Source organism: Macrosteles quadrilineatus, unplaced genomic scaffold (assembly GCF_028750875.1).
Source record: "Macrosteles quadrilineatus isolate MER2022 unplaced genomic scaffold, UCM_ALF_1.0 Scaffold_6__1_contigs__length_79288215, whole genome shotgun sequence".
Classification (NCBI taxonomy): Eukaryota; Metazoa; Arthropoda; class Insecta; order Hemiptera; family Cicadellidae; genus Macrosteles; species Macrosteles quadrilineatus.
The window spans coordinates 54,979,681-55,000,479 of NW_026542599.1; the positions used below are offsets into that span (position 1 = coordinate 54,979,681).

The following is a 20,799-nucleotide window of genomic DNA, read 5'->3' on the forward strand; positions in this document are numbered from 1 at the left end:
TTGTACTTTGTTATGAAAAAGGTTTTAATTTGGCGAATAAATTTGGCATTTATGTGCCTTTGAAAACATGCAGCAACGCCTGGAAGCATAAATTACTGTTGGTAAATAAATATATTATATCTTACACAAATGTTACGATTAGTATTGTGTTTGGTTCATAATCAGTATGCTGATGAAGTAAAATTCATCATGATTCTAAGCTTTTAAGAATCGTGATGGGCAAAATCTCTAAAAGTCAATCATATACTTATGTAAATAATGTTGTAGGCCCTACTAAAATAATTTTTTTTTAACTTTTCAATCTGGGTTTTTTGTTTAGATGGAAAAATGTGTTTGTAAACCACAATAGTAGGTGTTTTTCTTGAATTTCTAATCTAAAATAATGATGTTATCTTTTTCTATTTGCAACCCTACTTTATAAATACATTAAACTTGGCATAATATATACTTTTTTTGTTACTAATATGTCAACTTTTTGTCCAATAAGAAGGCAAATAGAGTGCTTCGATTGTAATGAAGATAATAAAGAAATGTTTATCAAACTTAAATAATGTTTGCAAACTGTAAAAACAATTTCAATTACTCAATTTTAATATTTCCTATAGTTCTTTAGTTGCTAGACATAATCGGGTAAGCGTAGAGTTACTTTAAAACTTCACTCTAACACTGAAGATTGCCATCATTGTAAAATGTATAACAAAGCTAACAGGTATCAAACTGTAGCCAACATTTGATAAGTTCTTCACGTAGGTTATAAGTTCCCACAACAAGTTCCAGAGGGGTCAATTGTTTAGAAATGTATAAGCAACTACGACGATGATCTGACGATCATTCCCGTTGATAGAACTAAGCAATATTATAAGAAATGTTAAACCATTGATGCAAATATATATTTAGTTTTAAAATGTATTTTACTAAATCGTACGTTGTGATGGTAAACAATGTAAATTAAAAAATTTTATTATAGAGAATATAACATAGAAAAAGGCATAAATTAAGCATAACTTATTATTCGTTGATGTTTTTATATTAAGAATATATAACTGTTGTTTCAAATGATTCCATTACTGTTAACGTTGCTTTACTCTTGTTGAACTTTAGTGATATTTATAACTCTGTTTCGATAGTTTGCTTCTGCAAACCTATCTTCTTGGGCTTTATGAACTATTATTGTGAGATTTTACAAATTTAATTTCGGAAGGAAAACTCTGGTCTCTTATACGTTGATTTCTCTGTCCTTAAGTAGTAATTGGTTTCATTGCGACTCAGTTAACTAAAATAAATATTGGATGAGTGGGCATCTAAACAAATCAATAGGATGAAAAACACTCTTTATCCAGTAAACTTCCTCGTCATTTATTGGTTGAAAATTTGTTTAAATCCAAAAGATAAAATAGAGTATAAATTCATAATGCACACTAACCATTTTTTAAGCCTGCTAATGAGTACAGTTTGATCCGGACTACTTTTAGAAAAATTCTACATATTACAGTAGTTATTTTTTATTCTCCTGTATACAATGTGGGAGTTAGTCAACTTTTGTAAGATAACCTAATCACTGTTGAAGTATTTTATCATATAATTTACAGAAATTACAAATGTTTCTACCTACTATTGTTATCATAAGTAATTGAGAAAACATTTTATCTGTCAATTACCAATCTACTTAAGGAGGGAGAACTCAGTTCAGAGAACAAGAGGCATATCAGACCCCTTCCCCAAAGCTGTACAATAATAGAATGTAGAACTTTTGTATTTTAGCTTACTCCAGTTCTGAGTTAAGCTAGGATGTTCCCTTTTATTTACCAAAAGTGCTCAGTGCTGTGGGAGTAGTAGTGATGGCTGCTTATAAAATAGTTTTAACGAAGAACGACAGGACGCTTCTTGGAGAGGGCTCCACTATATATATTATAAGATCTGTGATCTGTTGGAAAGTATTCCTGCACCAACCAGTCTCAACATGCTTGTTCAAAAAATGTGTTTATACATGTGTGTTTTGATTTGTGTATTGACATGAGTTGTGTTCGGTTTTGTGTTGGCACTGTTTATTTTGATAATTTTGTTAAAATCACATTTTTTTATCAAGAACTGTTACAAATTTAAATGTCGTTGATTTTTTGGGAATGAGTTTTAATAGCTATTTAATCGTAGCTATGGTAAAAACTTTGGTCTTGTCAAAAGTAATTTTATTTATGTTATATATGGGTGGTTAAAACATAAAACATATATGAAACATAAGGGGTATATTGGGATCTTTTCCCTTATTTCGTTACCACTACTTAGTTTTTATGAAACAATACACAATTGAAGTCTTATTTTCTAATTTTTAACCTCAACTAACCTAACCCTATAGGTCCACAGGTTTGCAAATAATTATAACATATTTACATGATAAAAGTAGTGAGTGGTCGGGAATTAAGAGAAAACAGTTTTTTTTATATGTTGTACCTTGTATAAATGTTTAAAACACTTCACTATTGTGATGTGCCTTAGCTCTACAAATTAAAGCAAAAATGTTTTATGTTTTAACTACCCATAATAAAGTTCAAAGGGTATTTTGGCAAAGGTAAATTAACCTGACACAGTGTGCAAAATCGTGACAATAATGAGACAGTGGATCATTATATTAGGTTTTTTTAACTGACCAAACACATTTTTTTACTTACTGGAAAAATTTTAGCTTTTCGTTTGATCTGTGCCTTCTTTATAAATAACCTTCCTTCTTTTACACAAGAACAGAATTTTTAAAATCATTCAGCATTCACAGCTTAAGTAAGATAGAAAACAAAATTCATTTGACTGGTATAATTCATAAAACTATTTTGCTTGGATAAGTATTTTGCTGAACTGTTCTGTATTATACTTATACCCAGCAATTTTACATTCATCTCAGAAAACAGATTCAAAGTCAAATTTAAGCAGTTCAGGTCTTTCTCCCGATGACTTTTGAACATTTTTGAAACTTTTGCTTTTGAAGGGTTTTGTACTCCAAAAAAGTCCAGCAGAGCAATTGAAAACTCTTCATGCTGGTTGTTGTGGATGGATTGGACCCAACCAAATAAATTTTAGAGAAATTTGTAATACGAAAGCGCAGATTGAATTTTTAATTTGATAAGTGTAAGAATTATGGCCTAATAAATGTGGTTAAACCTGGATGTGTGAGACTGGTTCGCGCAGACAATACCAAACTGTAAACTATTACAAATTAGTTGTTAACAAAAAGACTGTCAACAGTTTGTTATAATCCTTGAAGGAATAAAGCAAATATAGGCTTTCAGGTATTGTTATTTCCTTCCTTGCCCTTGTGATGATGATCTTTGATGTTTGGTAAGTATGGTTTCAGGTTGGTAACAACGATCACATAAGACCAATAGATGGAGCACGCCTATCTAACTAACATTAAAGCAGGTGAAGCCAGGTCCGCCATCTTACTGTAGGTTAGAAGCGCTAGATGTCGATGAAAACGGCACCAAAACTCAATGTTCTGCTTCAAAATAACTCGACATTTAGCCTACTTAGACTTAAGTTATATAGTTGAAACTTTTTATGAGTGAAGTCAATAAGTCTATGACACTATTGGTTTTAATTAAAAAGCTTAAAAGTTAGTATTTTCTATTTTAAATCTTCAAATAAAGTCGGTACTTTTAAATGAGTTTTAAAATATGTCATGAAAAAGTTTGTCGACTGCTACTTTTTTTCATTTCTTGGTCAGGTAAGTTAAAAAACGGTGGATTTTGTAGCTAAAGAGTTGAATTTTTTTGATCATATTTTTTTTAATTTTTAGCCGGTGTAGCTTGGTTGTAATTTAAATCTTGTGACTGAAAATTCGTACATTGTAAAAAACCAAACGTCAGAACTCAAACGTCAGAACTTTATCAAACTTTAATACGATATAACTTAGATAGGCCCTACGTATATTATAAATTAATTTGTAGATTTTCAGAATTTTTCTTTCACCCAAAAAGTTTTTGTTGTTAATTATGTAAACTAACTTTTCCTAAGAAACGGTAAATGCTAAAAAACAAATTAAAAGCGTATTTTGAAGGTCATTGTGTTAGTAATAGAATTGTTTATAATACAAAGGCGTATTGTCAAGGATATCATTGATATAAACTAACATTTAATTAGTTGCGCCCCCTATTAGGGCTCATCACAGCCAGCAGCCGCCATCTTGTTGTAGATTAGTGAATAATACTGGCTTCACGTCGCGGCCAACATGCTCCATCTATTGGTCTTATGTGATCGTTGGTCTTAGACCTATATTCTGTGGGAGGGGGGTCCAGGGTGAAATATGAAAATTATGTTCCTAAATGAGTGATTGTTAGCTATTTTGAAAAATAATAATTTAAATTGACCTAGCTTCAGTTTTTAATTAAGGTTCAAATGATTTAAAAAAAAAAAAAAAAAAAAAAAACATGCAATGTGAAGTTATTGCGTTACTGAGACTACCTAATGAAATTTTATTAAAACGTTGTTTTAACAAAGAAGGAAATGTCATGTTTTTGTAATAGACTCTCGCATTAAGGTTCTACCTATTCCCCAAGCATTATTGATTTGTGAAAATACCCTTTCAACTGGTGACGATGTGCATAGCAAGTCCAAGTCCATTGAACGATACCAGATGAGTCATACTTGTTGAAAATGCCTGCCTTTATTATTCATTTGTAATAGTCATACTTCAGATGACGTGAATGTTGTTTTTACTATCAGCTGTCTGTTTTGTTGTCCAATATTGTTCCTTGTCATGAAAACATTAATTAGAAATACATTTGATTATTTTATAGTTTAAATTTGTTTTTCGTCGTAGTTTTACTTAGATTATCCCTAAACACCTCCACTTGGGAGAATAATTCAAGAGGTTATGGTCGCCAGCATCGTTTTATGTACATAACAGTGTTGGGAAATCTAGTCTACTACGTACACGGTAAGAACAATTTATTCTGACGTAATTTTCTGTCTCAAGAGTATTATTTCTTTGGTATATCTTTCGATCGAGTTCGTCCAGCTCTACAAATGGTGTACGTGAAAGGTATAAAACCATTGAAAGGAGCAGAAGATTGGCCGACGTGGAAAGATCGAGTGTTGGACGTTCTAGAGTTGTTCGACGCGGTTGATATCGTCGAGGGAAAGAGAGAAAAGCCTACCCTCTCTGAGCCGACTAAAGCCGAAAAGGAAGAACTTCAGAAATTCAACAAATCCACGACTCAGGCAAAAATAGTCATTTCTCAGTGCGTTAGTGATGATCTACATCAACGTATTTCCGGAAGATTATCAGCTAAGGAAGCGTGGGACATTTTGATCGAGCAGTTCGATAACAAGGCAGAAGATCAGTTGTTTCGTCAGTGTTTGGATTTCTTCAGTATGGAATGGGATGATACCGAGGATGCCCCGACCGTGCTTTCAAGATTGAAGAATCAAAACCGTGAATTTGCAGCTGGCCTCAAAACGCGTAACATCCAAACAGTCGAAGATTTTCTTGAGCTCCTGTTTGTGTCAAAAGTGTTACACATTTTGCCGAAGCGTTTTGAATCGTTCAAGTCTAGCTACTTACTTATGAAGGCAAACGAGAGCAAGAAACTTGAAGATGTTTCATCTGCATTGATCCTTCATGAGCGTAATGTTGTTCCTACTTCAAAAGCTGGTGACAGTCTTAGTACCACAAACAGCGGTGGTCAGAAGAATAGGAAACCAAAAGGTGACACTTCGTGCAAATACTGTTCGGGGAAAGGTCATTGGATTCGCCAGTGTTCTAAATGGAAAGCTGACGGCAAGCCTGCGTATCCAGCTCGAGCTAACGGCATTAGCACTAGCTCAAAAACGAGTGACACTGATAAGAAGAAAACGAAGGGCTCGCAAGTTAACGTGACCGACAACCGAAGTGCGCTGATTTCCATCAGCATTGACATGAATATCGTGACCACGAACGACCAGTGGTGGATCGACAATGGCATACAAAAACATACAAAAAAATTGCCACTTAAACGATCTCAGATTTTAGGTTAGAGATTGTATTCATTCCTACAATTTCCCACAAGTGTAACCTATAGACTACAATGAATTTGGTTGAATGATTTACAATACAAATTATTTAAATTCCCTTTTAATATATAATAGTTTCTCCCCCTTATACAATATTCAAACATAGGTCTGTTTATTTATTTTTATGTAGGCAAATTGAACTGTGTCGATATATTTTCTAAAACGAATATTGAAAATAAAAATAATCAATGACATGGGGGGTAAATTACAAAGTAACAGAAGACAACAAAATAATGATGAATTAATGTTTTTTTTTGTTTAATAACCTATGTAGGCTACTCTGCTCTTTCAATAGTTTACTAAATTTTGTAAAATCAGTTTGGTTGCAAATGCAATACTGGTTGGTATAAGTTTTAACATAAATTTACCTACATAGGTTTTTTTAAGTTTTTAGTCTATACCCAGCCAGTTAGTAAGGAAGGAGACTTAATCGCTTTTCATCTAAACAATTTGTCAGTATTAAAGGCACAAACAGACGTGGATTGACATTAGTTTAAGTATCATTCGAAGATTATAGATTCAGCTCAAGGGGTTTAAGGGTTGAATATGATACAAAAGCTTTAAAAAAATCTTTTTATTATTAAAATATCACACTACATATATGAATAAAACTAATTTTACTTCAAACCTACTTTTAAAAAGTACACAGTTTGAAACGTAAATACAAAAATCAGTAAACAAACACTTTGAAAAACAATATAACAAAAATTTTTCAACTAGATTTGTTGGTCCCACAAACCCAAATTTTACAAACATAAGAGTACTACTTTAGAGCCGTAAAAGAATAATAGCTAATATATAATACTGTTACTATAAAATAAACACCGTCTGAACAGTGGAAAATAGCACTGAGCTTGGTCGTCCTTTTCTCTTTGGCATCAAAACATTACAAAGGTTCCAAAACTTAGTAAACATGAAACATTTATTATTTACAGTATTTATTTGCCATTTTAGAGCCAAAACCTACAAAGCTATAGGAGTTGAGAAAAAAGTTCTTAAATTATGATCAGTCTTATGTCATCTATTAAAAATAAGATAACTTCTTGATCAGCATTGTACGTGTTATTAAATTTACGGAAAGTAAATAAAAGAAACATCTTATAACACTTAAAACATATATTTACGCTTATACTGTTACTCACAAGACGGTAAATATACAAAACAGATGGTAGGTGGTGATCGATTTCGATTGGACACTCCAATCATCATCAGACCCTATAGGCGAATGACGCGATTGTCCGCAGGGATTTTAAGGCAATATTTAAAGGAAAGGTGACATTAGATGATCAGCATTTTTTTACCTTTTCAACGCATACAAATTTTGTTAAGAATTTTGAAATGTTCCTTCTAGCATCGAGGTATAACGTTTTTCTACAGCTAAAATATAGAGGTCCGCCTAAGAGCATAAAACCAAAGGTGAATTTAAAACCAAACAAAAGACCACGTCACAAGGCACGTAAGTAGCCAATTATGAGAGTAGGTCATGGATAGACGGAGGATAATTTGAGTTTGAGATGTAGAGCCCGCAACAGCCAATATATAGCTAGTAATCGGCTAGTGGCGCTGACCACTGACTCTATCGGTCTGGTCGAGTAAATACTGCAATGCAGATAAACAGCTAATAATTAATTATATACCGGGTGCAACAAAGATATAGGGAAGGTTAACGAGTGTGAAAGCTGCTATTTAAGTTGCAATTTTTGTTGATTCCACAGTAAAGTAATATGTTTTGTGTAATACAGTATAATAAAGTGTGCACCAAAATAACCTGACGGTTTTTAATATTAAATAATTCAAGAACAAAATACAATTTTATGTATATAATAATATTATATTGTACACACTACTATGCCATTTTCATTTATGCACAATTATATCACTTAGGACCTTCTCCTAATCGCAGGCTTCCCATTTTTTTTTTTTTTTTTTTTTTTGCATATTTGCAGTCACCTTAGCCTGATGAATAGAAGCAGTCTCTTCCCGGATACACTGCTTGAGTTCATGGATGGTTCGAAATTTTGAAACAAACATTTTGCTTTTTAAGTATACCGATAGCCAACAGTAACACAAAATTAAGTCTGGGGATCAAGCTGACCACGCACATCACCAAACCGTGAGATCACTTTACCGGGAAAAAATTCACGCAAAACTGTCATTGAATAATTGGCTGTATGATAAGTTGCACTGTCCTGTTGAAACCACGTGTTGGTCATGTCTATCCCTCCTAACATTCGCAGTTGTGGAACCAAAAACCCCCTCAGTATGTCCACATAGCGTTCCGAGTTTACAGTGACAGTGGGTGTTCCCCCTTCGTCCTCAAAAACATATGGTTCGATGACTCCAAGCCGTGCCCCACACCACACTAGACAGTAACTTTCTTTCAATGAAGTGATGTTTCACCAAACATAACCTAAAATGGCATAACATAAGCAATCTTTCACTACAACAATGAGGCCTCTAGCTTGTATAACAGCTGACTTATTACAAAACAGAAACCATCAGGTTTTTTGGCGCACCCTTTATAATAATAATATAATGAATAAAAATACTAACTGAAAAATGTCATATATGTTTATTTAACTAGCTTACAATCAACAGGTATCAATTTCAATTTCCAGAAATGCCTAAGAGCGGCTTGGTAAATTTAACACCAAAATATAGATCAGTTAAATAACAAACACTTAAACAAACAATTGAAATTATTAGCCTATCTAAATCATCACATTGCACTGTACTTACAGAAACAATTTCCTAAAGCTTTCTGGCCCATAGATTATTTTCATGATGACTTTCTTTATCACAATACAACTTTGGTCGGGGACTGAGTGATTCCTGAACGGTAAGACTCCACAGCCGGAGAACGATTCTTGATAGAGAACACTGAACCCTTGTTCATCATCACCGTCTCACATTTCTCATACTCTTCTTCCATACTTGACAAATCCTTGTTGGCGTCTACAATTACCACCTAGAGAAACAAAGTTTGATCAGTAAATTAACCTTCTAAATATAGAAATGTTGGTATTTGTTGGTGGGTCCAAAACCCTTCTAGGGTATAAATGGCCATGGGAGTAAGTAAATATAGAAAAAATCATAATAGGCCTTCATAATAGTTTACAAAAAGATCTGCTAAATTAACCTCATTAAACAATGTTGAATTAGCTTTTAATGCTCTCGTAGTCATTTCAGATCAATGTTTAATTTGCTCCATCACATTATAAAGTTTTTCTTCATACAAAGTAACACAACACAACAGAATGTTAACGTTATCTTATTGTAAACAAATACTGTTGTCTGTCACTGTCGTTTACTGTTTTGGTTGTTCGGTTGTTTTGTTTGTTGTTGTGATGGCCGTTTTGGTTTGCCTATAATGCTCACAAGCATCATAGATAGAAGGGGATGTAAGAGGGATAATGGAGAATAAGAAGGCGTGATCATAGCTCCTGCCTGGTACAGATAAAATTTATAAGCTGGCACTAGGAAGAAATTGTCAATTTAGTCGTCTAGAAAACATCAGGCACTGTAGTCACCCCTGACCAGGGCCATAAATCGCGTACCAACCCTTAGAAAATCCTATTAGCACGCTCCAGACAACATTGTACAGTGTTCTGATTAAATGAAAAAGAATATAACAATAATTTCTGTTCTTGTCCCATTTCAGCACTGGACTCATGGTAATAATCAGATTGCTTCAATGGTTTCTAAAGTTTCCTTATCCAACAAAATTCTATAAATAAATCTATTTTTCTATTAACTTATTAAATGACAAATAACTAATTTCTTTAGGAAGAACAAAGTCGTAAGTAATCCTTAACAACTTTTAATAAAGCACTAACTCGTCTCCAAGCTAAAGCCCCCCATACACTATCGAACATGCCACCCGACCTGACAACCTGACCTGACGACGGACCCATCATCCAACCTGACTTATGTCGGGTGTTTCCCACACACTATCGAGCATGTTACCCAACAAGTCAGGTGAAATATTAGTTCTGAGATGGATTTTGAGACGACTGTTAGCTGTTTCAGGGGGATTTTCAGCGATGATTTTAGGGATTTTTAGAGCCTATGGAACTAGGCTCTTAAATTTTCAATTTTATTGTTAACGAACTTTAAATCACACTCTGGATACAGTTCCTTGCACTTTTCCATCAGGATATCCTGCCCCTATGTGCTTGTTTGTTGCAATAGAGTTTACTTTTGACAGCCCACAACGCCTTCTGGTCTCTGTAGAGTTAAAAAATTCTGACCAGAACTGTTTATTATTATTAAATGACATTATGGAAAAATGGGACGGTTATCACGCACAACTCGCTAAGTACAAGTTAACTGGAAACTGTGGCCAACATGTCAGGCGGACGGCTCGAGTCGGGTGGTGCTACCGGACCGAGCATCCGACCTGACATATCCGTCGAGCATGTCGGGTCGGAACCCACACACTGTCCAATATGTTCGACAAGACGTCGGATCCCGACATGTCCGTCCAACATGTTGGATAGTGTATGGGGGGCTTAACAATATTGTAATCCTGATCAATAACACTTACTGGGGCAGGGCATGAAAATGCAGTTTTCTTCACCAGCCAATTCTCATGCATCTGGTGCAACTGTTGAAGATATTCCAGCGGAACTTGAGCCTCTTCTGAGCGAGCTCGAGCCTTTATCCGACGATGTACAACCTCTGGATCTGTCCTTAAATAGACTACCAACCAAATTAAACAAATTAGCAATCTCAAGAAATTGTTGCTTAACAGTCAGCATTGCTTCCAATGTACAAAAATATCCTGGTGAATTTGTAATTTGTTTGTTTTTGTTTGCTGTTTAATTTATTTACCCATCTTCCAAGCCAATGCACGTTTCTTTTGAAAGGTGATTAAGTCAAACCAATTAAGTCCTAACATAATTAAATAAGCATAAAATATCAGGCAATTACTTTTAATAGCCAAAAGAGTGAAGTAGGCTATTTTAAAGTCATAATATATCTACATCATTTTCAAAACAAACCAATAAGAACTGAATGGTTAGGCCTATAACATGGTAATTTCTGCTTATTAGCTCCTTCAATTAAAATTGCATCTATTCTCACCGATAAGATCTCCACTGGTGTCCATATTTTTCACAATCCACTGGAACCATTCGTCGAGCACTGCATAGTCTGGGGAAGCCAATACTTTATTTCTATGTAGATTTTCAACAAAACAATACCTGTAAATGAATTATCACAGCTACAGAGTTTTGAGGAAAAATATTCATTACTATTACCTAGACAAAACCAATAGGCCTTAGATATTGAAGAAAAATATTCATTACTATTACCTAGACAAAACCAGTAGGCCTTAGTCTTGTTTTTTGGAATCTAAGTTTTCATCATTTACTAAGGCAGCATATATTTAATTGTTGATGGACTGGCTGCTTTGAATTTATAGCTGGGTAGCTGTAATTTATCTTAGGGCTTTTAATAAATGGTCATAGTCAGTAGCCTAAAAAAATACACAAACCATCTCACTCCATTCTTTACTCACATTTTGGTTTTAAAATGCACTTAAGCGGCTCCATCTCAATTGATAATGATTTTTAGGATGATTTAGCCAACAGCATTGTGTGTAAATAAATGATAAAGCCTGTCTTTTAAGCCTATTTTATGAGTTAAATGGGAGCATTTATGCACCGCGATAGCGACAAAGTGTCACGTGAGCGTTTGGGCGATCTCTTAATACCCATGACTGGTTTTAAAATTGTAGCTGCGAAAAATGTGTCGTGCGTGGCTCAATGAGTACGTTTACCAATTGAGTACGTTAATTGTCAAATGAGTACGTTTATGCACCGCAACAGTTGCGACGTGATAGCAGTATTTTTCAGTGGTATATTCTCCATACACTGTATTTCACATACAGGGTGTATATAAAGTCCCGCACAGGCTTAATATTTTCTTAACGACAACAGATAAATCAATAAGATTTGGTACATCAACACCACACCTAAAAATCTACTTTTTCAAGGAACTATCAATTTTCTGTCATATCATGGGGACGTCCCTCAATGAGTCAGAAGGAAATCTTAAATAGAATCATAGGTTGGCAGTACATCAAATTAAAGGTCTTTACTAGCAGAATATAATGCCGCAAATTTGAACTCAAACGGACAACCAAGCCAATAATGACAGTTGTTCAAAGATTAATTTAATTTGCATTGCTATTATACGCTTACTCCTCAGGGGGCACAGCCCTAGGAATCGGAAAAAAATTTTTAACATAAGCATAGGTCGATATGCACATCAAATTAAAGGTCTTCACTAGTAGATTACAATGCCGTAAATTCAAGCTCAAAAGAACGCCTGAGTAAAAAATGGCGGATTCAAGAAATATTTGAACGGCCGCCATTTTGCGCAGGATCAACCTTTTGAAGTGCGGTTTGCGGCATTGTATTCTACTAAAAAGGACCTTTCATTTGATGTGCATATTGACCTATGCTCCTATTTAAGATTTCCTTCTGACTCCTTGCGGGACGTCCCCATGATATGACAGAAAATTCATAGTTCCTTGAAAAAGTGGATTTTTAGGTGTGGTGTTGATGTACTAAATCTTATTGATTTATCTGTTGTCGTTTAGAAAATATTAAGCCCGTGCGGGACTTCATATACACCCTGTATATTGATTTGTATTAATAATTAATATATAAAAAATAAAAATAAGTTCTTTGTTCTTTATCTTCAAAATAAATTAGGCTATGTCATGTTTCGTCTGCAATGACATTTTCAAGTGAATTAACCTAATTCAAGCTGAAAATTTTATGTTTTGTATGAATAAATAAATCAAGCATTGTCTGCTTTCAATTATTTAAAAAGTGTGTAAAACACTCCTCTCACGATCAAAATCTATTTATTGGGTGAACCGTCCAAAACCTTTATTACTCGACTCGGTTTTTGGTCGCTAACATGTGCAACACTTCAGGGTCCATATTTACTACTCAGAAATCACGCCTACAGTACAAAATTGAGTAAGCTCTTTAGTTTCCCCACCACCCGAGTGTGAGTTTACGGGACAAAAAAGAAAAGTGTCCCTGTCACATGACCGATTGGTCAGCCGCGAGATATGAGGAGACTATCGAGGCGCGACTGCCACAGTGCATAAAACGCAAACTATCTCAAGCTGACTTGGATTAATAATAAATTCTGTAACTTTCCTCTGAGAATAATTGACATTGAATATAGTTAATTCAAATATTTTCCTAATGCAACAGGCTTGTTTATCAAGTACATAGGCTATACTTGGTAGATTAGATGTAGATAGATCTTAGATTGAGATCTACTGATCGCAGAATGATACTGAATACAATCTCCAGTCTAAATGGACACTTTGACAGCCGACCATTAAGTCCATGGAACTATCTTCATCAATCAATGATGAATCGTTCTCATCACACCTTCTCAATTCTTATTCCATGTGAGGCTAAAGACAAAATTTTATTCAAACAATCACAATGGTATGGTTCTTTAGAAGATAGGCTTAGTTATTCTTAATTTTGTAAGATAAGACAATATCAACTACAGTAACTTACATGTACGCTAGCTCATTTAAGATTTGCTGTCCTTAACTCAAAGATCAGTACCTTACACTAAGCATACAGGGTCATACAGCGTAGGATAGCATAGGCCACATACCTTGCACTGTATAAGGATCTTTCCATCATCTTGATAGGTTTACTGGTGTTTTGCAGGTGTAGATCAAGCATTGTCTTTTGTACAATACTCTGAAAAGCTAAACTCCACCTAGCTTGGTCTTTATACATCAACTCCTGGATGAAATATTAATTTATATTATGTGTAAAAACTTACTGTAAATATGTCAGTTTCCAACTGAGATAGACTAAGTTAATCATTTGTGAAATGTTGTGGGCTTCGCCTTTTTTATGCCTGGCAATATGAAGAACTTGTCATACACAACACACACACATACATGCATCACATCTATCGTCCTGGATAATTCAAGTCTGGTGTTTTGCGAGAAAAACGTTATGCTAAGGAAAAACGTTTCATAGTTTTAAATAGTATATTTATATATACTATATACTAGTATATTTACGTTACTAGCCCTGAAAATAGGTGTTTACCGGGCGAGTGTGGTCGTTCCCGTGCAAGACAAAGTCGAGCGCCGGATTACCATACCAGTCTGGTTAACACATTTCGGACGAGTGACGTAGGATATTTTACGCAATACAACTCTAAGCTGACTTAACGATAAAAAAATCCGTACAAATCATTATATATTCCTACCGACTAGAGGACTAACAATAACTATAGTCCTCGCCACCCTAAGCTGAGGCAGCCCAAGGCCGCACGGCGTATATCTAGTGCGGCCTTTGGCTGCCTCGACTTAGAGTGGACTATACTCATGGAGGTTATGTTTTTGTTTTAAACATTGTCAAACATTGTTGTTATCCCTCATTGTCAAACATTATAAGCTGATTGGTGTCCGGTAAACTTATTTTCATCCCACATCTGAGTCAAATACCAAGCAAAGGTGTAAGACACAACTGGTCCCTGGATGATTGCATGGGGTGTGTGTATCACCAGACAAAAATAATGGCGAGTGAAGCCCAAAAAATTTCACAAAACAAAGTAAAGTTCTGCAGAGAGCCTACGATGTTATTAGCCATATCATAAGAAATATGAATTGCATAATAAGTTGTATTGCACATATGCAGTGCAGTAAAATTCAAGTGATAAAAATATCGACTTTTAATCTATTGCAAATAGGCCTATTTATATTTTAAGCCATAGGGTCTTTTGAACTCTAACTTATCACTCTGTGCTGTGGTGGCTAGGTTATTTGTATTTTAGTTCAGCTTAACTTAGTTTCCCGTCCATGCCAATGGAGACTACAATTTGTTTTTGTGTTTCCTTTTATCATGAGTTTAGAAAAGGTACATACATTTTTTTAAATGGCAGGCCTACCTACCATGTTTGTGATTATCATGAACTAAACTGAACTAAATTAACCTAGCCATAACTTATTCTAAACACTTTTTAGCACACTGTAAAAGAGTATTATCTGTGCAGTTTCTCATCTGAGCTACCATACCCAATATCGATTGAAAATGGTGTATCCTAACTTATTCAATTGTCATATGATTTTAACTGAACCTAGAAACATTAGCCTATAATTTAAAATTTCCTAGGCTTATTGGATGTTTCCAATATGTTGGCCAATATAATGATATCACAACGTTTAAGTTAGGCCTAACTTCATCCGATAAAATATCAAAGGTTCTCTGCAGAAGTGTACCCCTAACGAACAAATGTGGACAACAGAAAAGGCAAAAGACTAAGTTATGTTGCTAGATGAAAAACTTTCTAATTGTAAACCTTAGTTTACTGTAAACAGAAATCAGTCATTACGCAGACATCAAAGGCTGAAAATGTTCATCAAAGGACGCCTGATATTCTATGATTAGGTCTAGCTTTAATAAATAAATGATCCTGGCCAATGATATAGCTTTTAGTCAGTAACAAAGCTACACCCCATGCCCATAACTTACATTAGAAACCGTGTAGCCTAGACAGGCTAGGCTAGGCCTAAGTTTAGTTTTGATTCAGATTAGGGCTGCACTTTACTTTAGGTCCTACACTCATTCGAATAAAAATATCGCTTATTCGATTGTTTCATTCGATATATCGTTTGGTTAGTTAGGTTAGGTTAACCTTACCTAACTAACCAAACGATATATCAAATGAAACAATCGATTAATCGATATATTGCTCGATATTTCCATTCGAATGAGTGTAGGACCTAAAGTAAAATGCAGCCCAGATTAGCCCTAAGAGATGTAAAAAATTCCATTCTTAAATTTCATGGATTGGACACCTATTTTTTTACTAGAAATAAGGATGAAAGTAGCCTAACTGCTATAATACAAACCAGCATGTTATGTCCCCTGACGTTTCTCCAGAATTCAACAGGCTCAGACAATATCATAGCATCATACTTGGAAAAATGGTTTAGGAATGTTGTTTTGCCACTTCCAATGTTGCCCTCGACAAATATTGTAAATGGTCTTGGAGACTTTGAAACTGGTTTTATATCCATTTTCAACAATGAGTTAAAATTCTTGTTGGTAAAGGATGATATGGATATGTTTATAGATGATTTTAATTGTGGCACCGGTAAGACTAACAAGTTTCTCAACACTTTGCGCGCCAAACTAAAAAACATGTTAATTTTTCATTGGTTAATTATGATTTTGGCGGGTTACAAGTGACTATGTCCTTGATAATGCTCAAACAAAACTGTTGTTAGACTATAATGATTACTTATTCACCGGTCACAACTCAAATCTAGAGAAGACAATAAAGGGATGAAAACAGCCTTTTGTTTATAAACAAACACGATTGGGTTCGGTTCCAGATTGCGTGATATTTGACAGAACAGATGATTTTATGAAACACATTAATATCTGTCCGTAAAAAACATATGACTTGACTTGACTGTAGAAAACTACTAGACAGTAGACTATACTTTTCCTGGGGGACAGCTCACTTACACTACAAATCATAGACACTACGAGCTCCTAAATATGTAATTCTTATAACACATGGCTCACTTCTCTACAGATACTAGTTATGATACTAGTTATTATATTATATACTATATTATGATATATATTATATTATATTACGATACTAGTTATTATATTATATTATACTAGTTACTAGTAGAGATACTAGTTATCTCTACTCTACAGATCATAGTCTATACGAGCCTCGTAAATAATATTGAAGGTTAACTTACTCTATAGATCATAGTGCCTATGAACCTCGTGTCTTATATTTAAAAATATAGAAGAAAGGTTCACTTACTCTACAGATCATTGTGCCTATGAGCATAGATAAATGCTATGAGCCACGAGCCTGCGTTTAAAATATTAGATGGTTCACTTACACTACAGTTCATTTAGCTAACGTTGCGGGGTTTGCGTTCGTGAAACTCTAGGCGCTATGCCCGGCTTCGACTGCTGCGACTGACAACATAAGTGTATTGCATCACCTCAAATATTTAACTAAACCATAAAGACTGACTTGATCATTCTAGGTGGAACCCCATACACATTACACAAGGAGTTGATTAGCATTCTTATGGAAGTAGTTGTTTGAATAATTGTGATACTTATATGCAAATAAAGATTAGGCCTAAGCCCAGATTTCCTTACTTGCATAGGTACTTACTTGCATACTTGTGACACTGCATACCTACTTACACATACTTAGACCTTAGATGCAACATATTTCTAGTTTCCACAAACATACTTTAAAACATGTTATCAGCTGATTATTCTGAAAGATAGAATAAACAGTTGGCTCCTCAAATTTTACTCAAACAAGCTTTATAATCTACTATACTGTAATCATGAATAATCCAATTAACTATTTGTTTTAGATGGGTTTATTTTGTATAAGAATGCAATATTTTATTATCATTCATTAGACAAATTCGAACTGAATTCCAGCAACAAGGAAGCAAGAAAACAGTTATCTGACACTGACTCATAAATCACAAAGTTCTTTCATAACACCATCTCTGCTAAAGTGGCGACAATGCATTATGTATTTTCTTCCAAGTTATTCGGGAATAAATTTGATCTTCAAACTCAACCCTTAACTCTTTCAGGCACAGTGTTACATTTATGTAACGGACTTTTTGACTTCTTTGCTGCACGGTGTTACATCTTTGTAACGCAAGACATTTTATTTTTTGTAAACGAGACTACTAGCGCTATGCATCTGGAAACTTTAAATGTTAGTACTATGGACCTTTGCTAGGTGGCAGCACCATCCATTTGTTTACATTCTGACAAAAATAACTCCTAGAAAACAGCTGTTCCTGGTGAAAGACTCGTGCCCAAGATCCCGTCTTTATTTCTATGCAAATGGAAGATATTTTGTTATTGATTATATAATTCCTATGCTGTTTTGTAATGTACTGTTGTAATAGCGTCCCTTGTAATAGTTTAGAGTCATAAAATCAGTAAACTAGAATCATAGATAAAACATAATGCTAGAATGTATTTTGAGGGTTTCCATAAATAGTCTATCTATAATATTAAAACGAAATAGGGGTTTTTTATTTCACGATTCTGAATCAACCACTTGACCGATTTTCATGATTTTTGTGTTGAAAGAAAGATAATTTTGAAAACTAGGGAATGTCGAAGCCATAATTTTAGTTTAGGGTTTCAGTTTTTTAGAAATTAAATTTTAATTTTCAAAAAGTCTAGCAGCCGACGGACGAGTTAAAGTCGATTTAAAAGAATTAAAGTGGTGGTTTAACTAACAGCTGGTTTCTAACTGTCATTGAAATGTTTATGTTACAAGTTGTTTGTATACAAAAATATTGATCGTCAGAGTTTGCCTACACACTATTTTACTTTAAAATGCTGTTTATTTTCTACCGTAAAAGATCTATGTTATCAGGAGATTGTGTAATTTTTAACTAAACATTTTAAACGTATAATCAAGTTTTGTCATAAATGCAATTCGTCTGAGTATAAGTGCTGAATCCTTTAAGATATAAGTGGTTTACGTGTTGATACATCTTTTTCTAGATGTTTGAATATAAGTATGACTGCATACAGTACACATTTTATTCGTTAATGAAAATGTCAACCGTAGTAGGTAGGTAGAAAACTGACCAGTAAGCTGCAGGGTGTCAGTAGAAACCAAAATCGATTCATACCATATCATAACTATCCCAGTAGTACTGTTAGATTCAGAAACTTGATAAAGGGGTACATTCCAAAAGTAGACCAAAAGGCTCGGATCTCGGATGGGCTGGGCAGGCTTTGCATGGCAGAGAGAAGATATTTCAAATTTTAAAAGTGTATTCCAAGGAGTACTACAAGGTAGACGACCACTTGGAAGACCAAGTAATGAAAGACATCTTCAGACTGGTATCTTCCTGTCTTCCTGTCATCCAGAAATGCCAGGGGATAGAAGGAGAACGGGAGGCCAGGATCATTTTAGAGGTTTCAGTGGCCAAGGTGGTAAAACAAGGTACGGTAAGTGATAGTAGGCCTATGTAGTGGAAGGTGGTATGTAGCTACTGTACTCAAAGCCAGTGTGTGTGAATCGGCCACCAAGTTGTAAACTAGCTGTTCTGAATCATATTCAGTTTTAATTGACTACTCGATTCCCGTACGTAGGACGGGCCAACAGCTCGTATCCATAAATAATAAATTAACTATAAAATCTTCCAGAAACTTAATTTTAATTGCGTTTATGAATTTTTATAAATAATATGACATTATAAATAGGTTTGTCATATTTTTGGCTCGATATTGATAGTTTTTTCTTGTGTCAATACAATTTTGGATAAAGTTTGGGCATATTGGAACATTTTTTATTGATACCCGCCTTTAAATTTAGTATGTTTATATTACTTAAATATAAATTGGACTTTATATTACTTTGTTGTGGCTAAGTAACTTTTACATTTTATAATTTTTTTTACATTTATCAGTGTGTGAATTTTCTTTTACTACATTTATTCAGGTCTCCATATGATGTATTATTGCTTTATATTGTATATGTGTAAAATACCGGTATATACTTTCTTATATAGTAATTTGCATTTGTATTTATGATATCCCCAAAGAAACCCTCTAAATTGGTTTGTAATATTTAGGGGATTTGATAAAATATGTTCCATTTGCTGCACGGTGTTACATGTGTAACTCCCTTTTATCACTAAGCGATAACAAAAAAAAATTGTAATTTATTTTTTTAGGACTTGATATAGTTCTAAACACAAATCATAAAGTATTAACAAACATTTCAACAAAAAATTTTCTGTGCCGGTTAATTGGGGTCACCCAACACCAGTTTTTCCGTGCTGCAAAGAGTTTAACTCTATTGGCCACTGTTTTTGTATGCAAATTAAGGTTAATTCATTACCTACTCTGGAAATACTCTGGACTGGCATTCTAAATAATTTAATTGTTTAACATTTATTCTAACTACAATCAATTTATCACTGGAATGAGACATAAAACAGCATATATATTTGCAAATCAAGCTGTCCCCAAAGGAACGGTAAATGACTTTTTTCAACCTACGAGTAGTAGCTGGCTTCTTTAATCCAACGGGAGTGGGAAGATTTAAAAGAAAGACTCACTGAGTGGATTTACAATTTATTAACTTAACTAAAATAAAAACATTTTGTTTAATGAAAACAGTTTGAAACAAAGTGAAACTAAATAAAAGTAAAATCAGACATTAATAGTTTACAATACAATACAGTTTAAGAGGGAGGAAAAAGTAAGACAGTCACGGCACGGACCTACCCGTAGGTTGGTTTTTAATATTTTCAATTGTTAATAATAAACCTATTTCTTTACTTAAAAAGGTTTACATTACAATACCTGCATATAGTAATCCTTTGTTGCTGATTTTGGCAACTAGTTTCGGTTCATTATTGAACCATCTTCAGGCCTCAAGGTGTCAAATAATCACTTCATTCGAAGGTCGTTAATAACAGAGTTCAATAAATAAGACATATACAAAACACGATACACGGAACGGACACACATTACAAAAAACACAAAAAACACGAAGGGACATTGACAATCGATCGTGACCGGGCTGAGGTAAAGTCTGTTCTATTTCTTTAATTGTGGTCAGTTTGGGTTTCACGCTACTGTAGTTTCAAGTCACCACATTCTGCGGAGTAAGCAAAATTTATAATACAGTATAGCCTGCCAGGCCGTGACG

The 20,799-nt window shown here is 34.3% G+C and overlaps 1 protein-coding gene across 1 annotated transcript; it reads right to left on the reverse strand.

Annotated features, from left to right (window-relative positions):
• Nucleotides 1-8,592: 8,592 nt before the first annotated feature.
• Nucleotides 8,593-16,383, reverse strand: LOC128996654 (deoxynucleoside kinase-like). Its single transcript, XM_054422081.1, has 5 exons — nucleotides 15,956-16,383; nucleotides 13,699-13,832; nucleotides 11,125-11,243; nucleotides 10,586-10,740; nucleotides 8,593-9,007 (listed from the first exon to the last, which is right to left on the reverse strand). Exons 1-5 carry the CDS (start codon nucleotides 16,247-16,249, stop codon nucleotides 8,837-8,839), a joined length of 873 nt encoding a protein of 290 aa, XP_054278056.1. The 5' UTR covers nucleotides 16,250-16,383; the 3' UTR covers nucleotides 8,593-8,836.
• Between the last annotated feature and the right edge of the window lie 4,416 nt (nucleotides 16,384-20,799).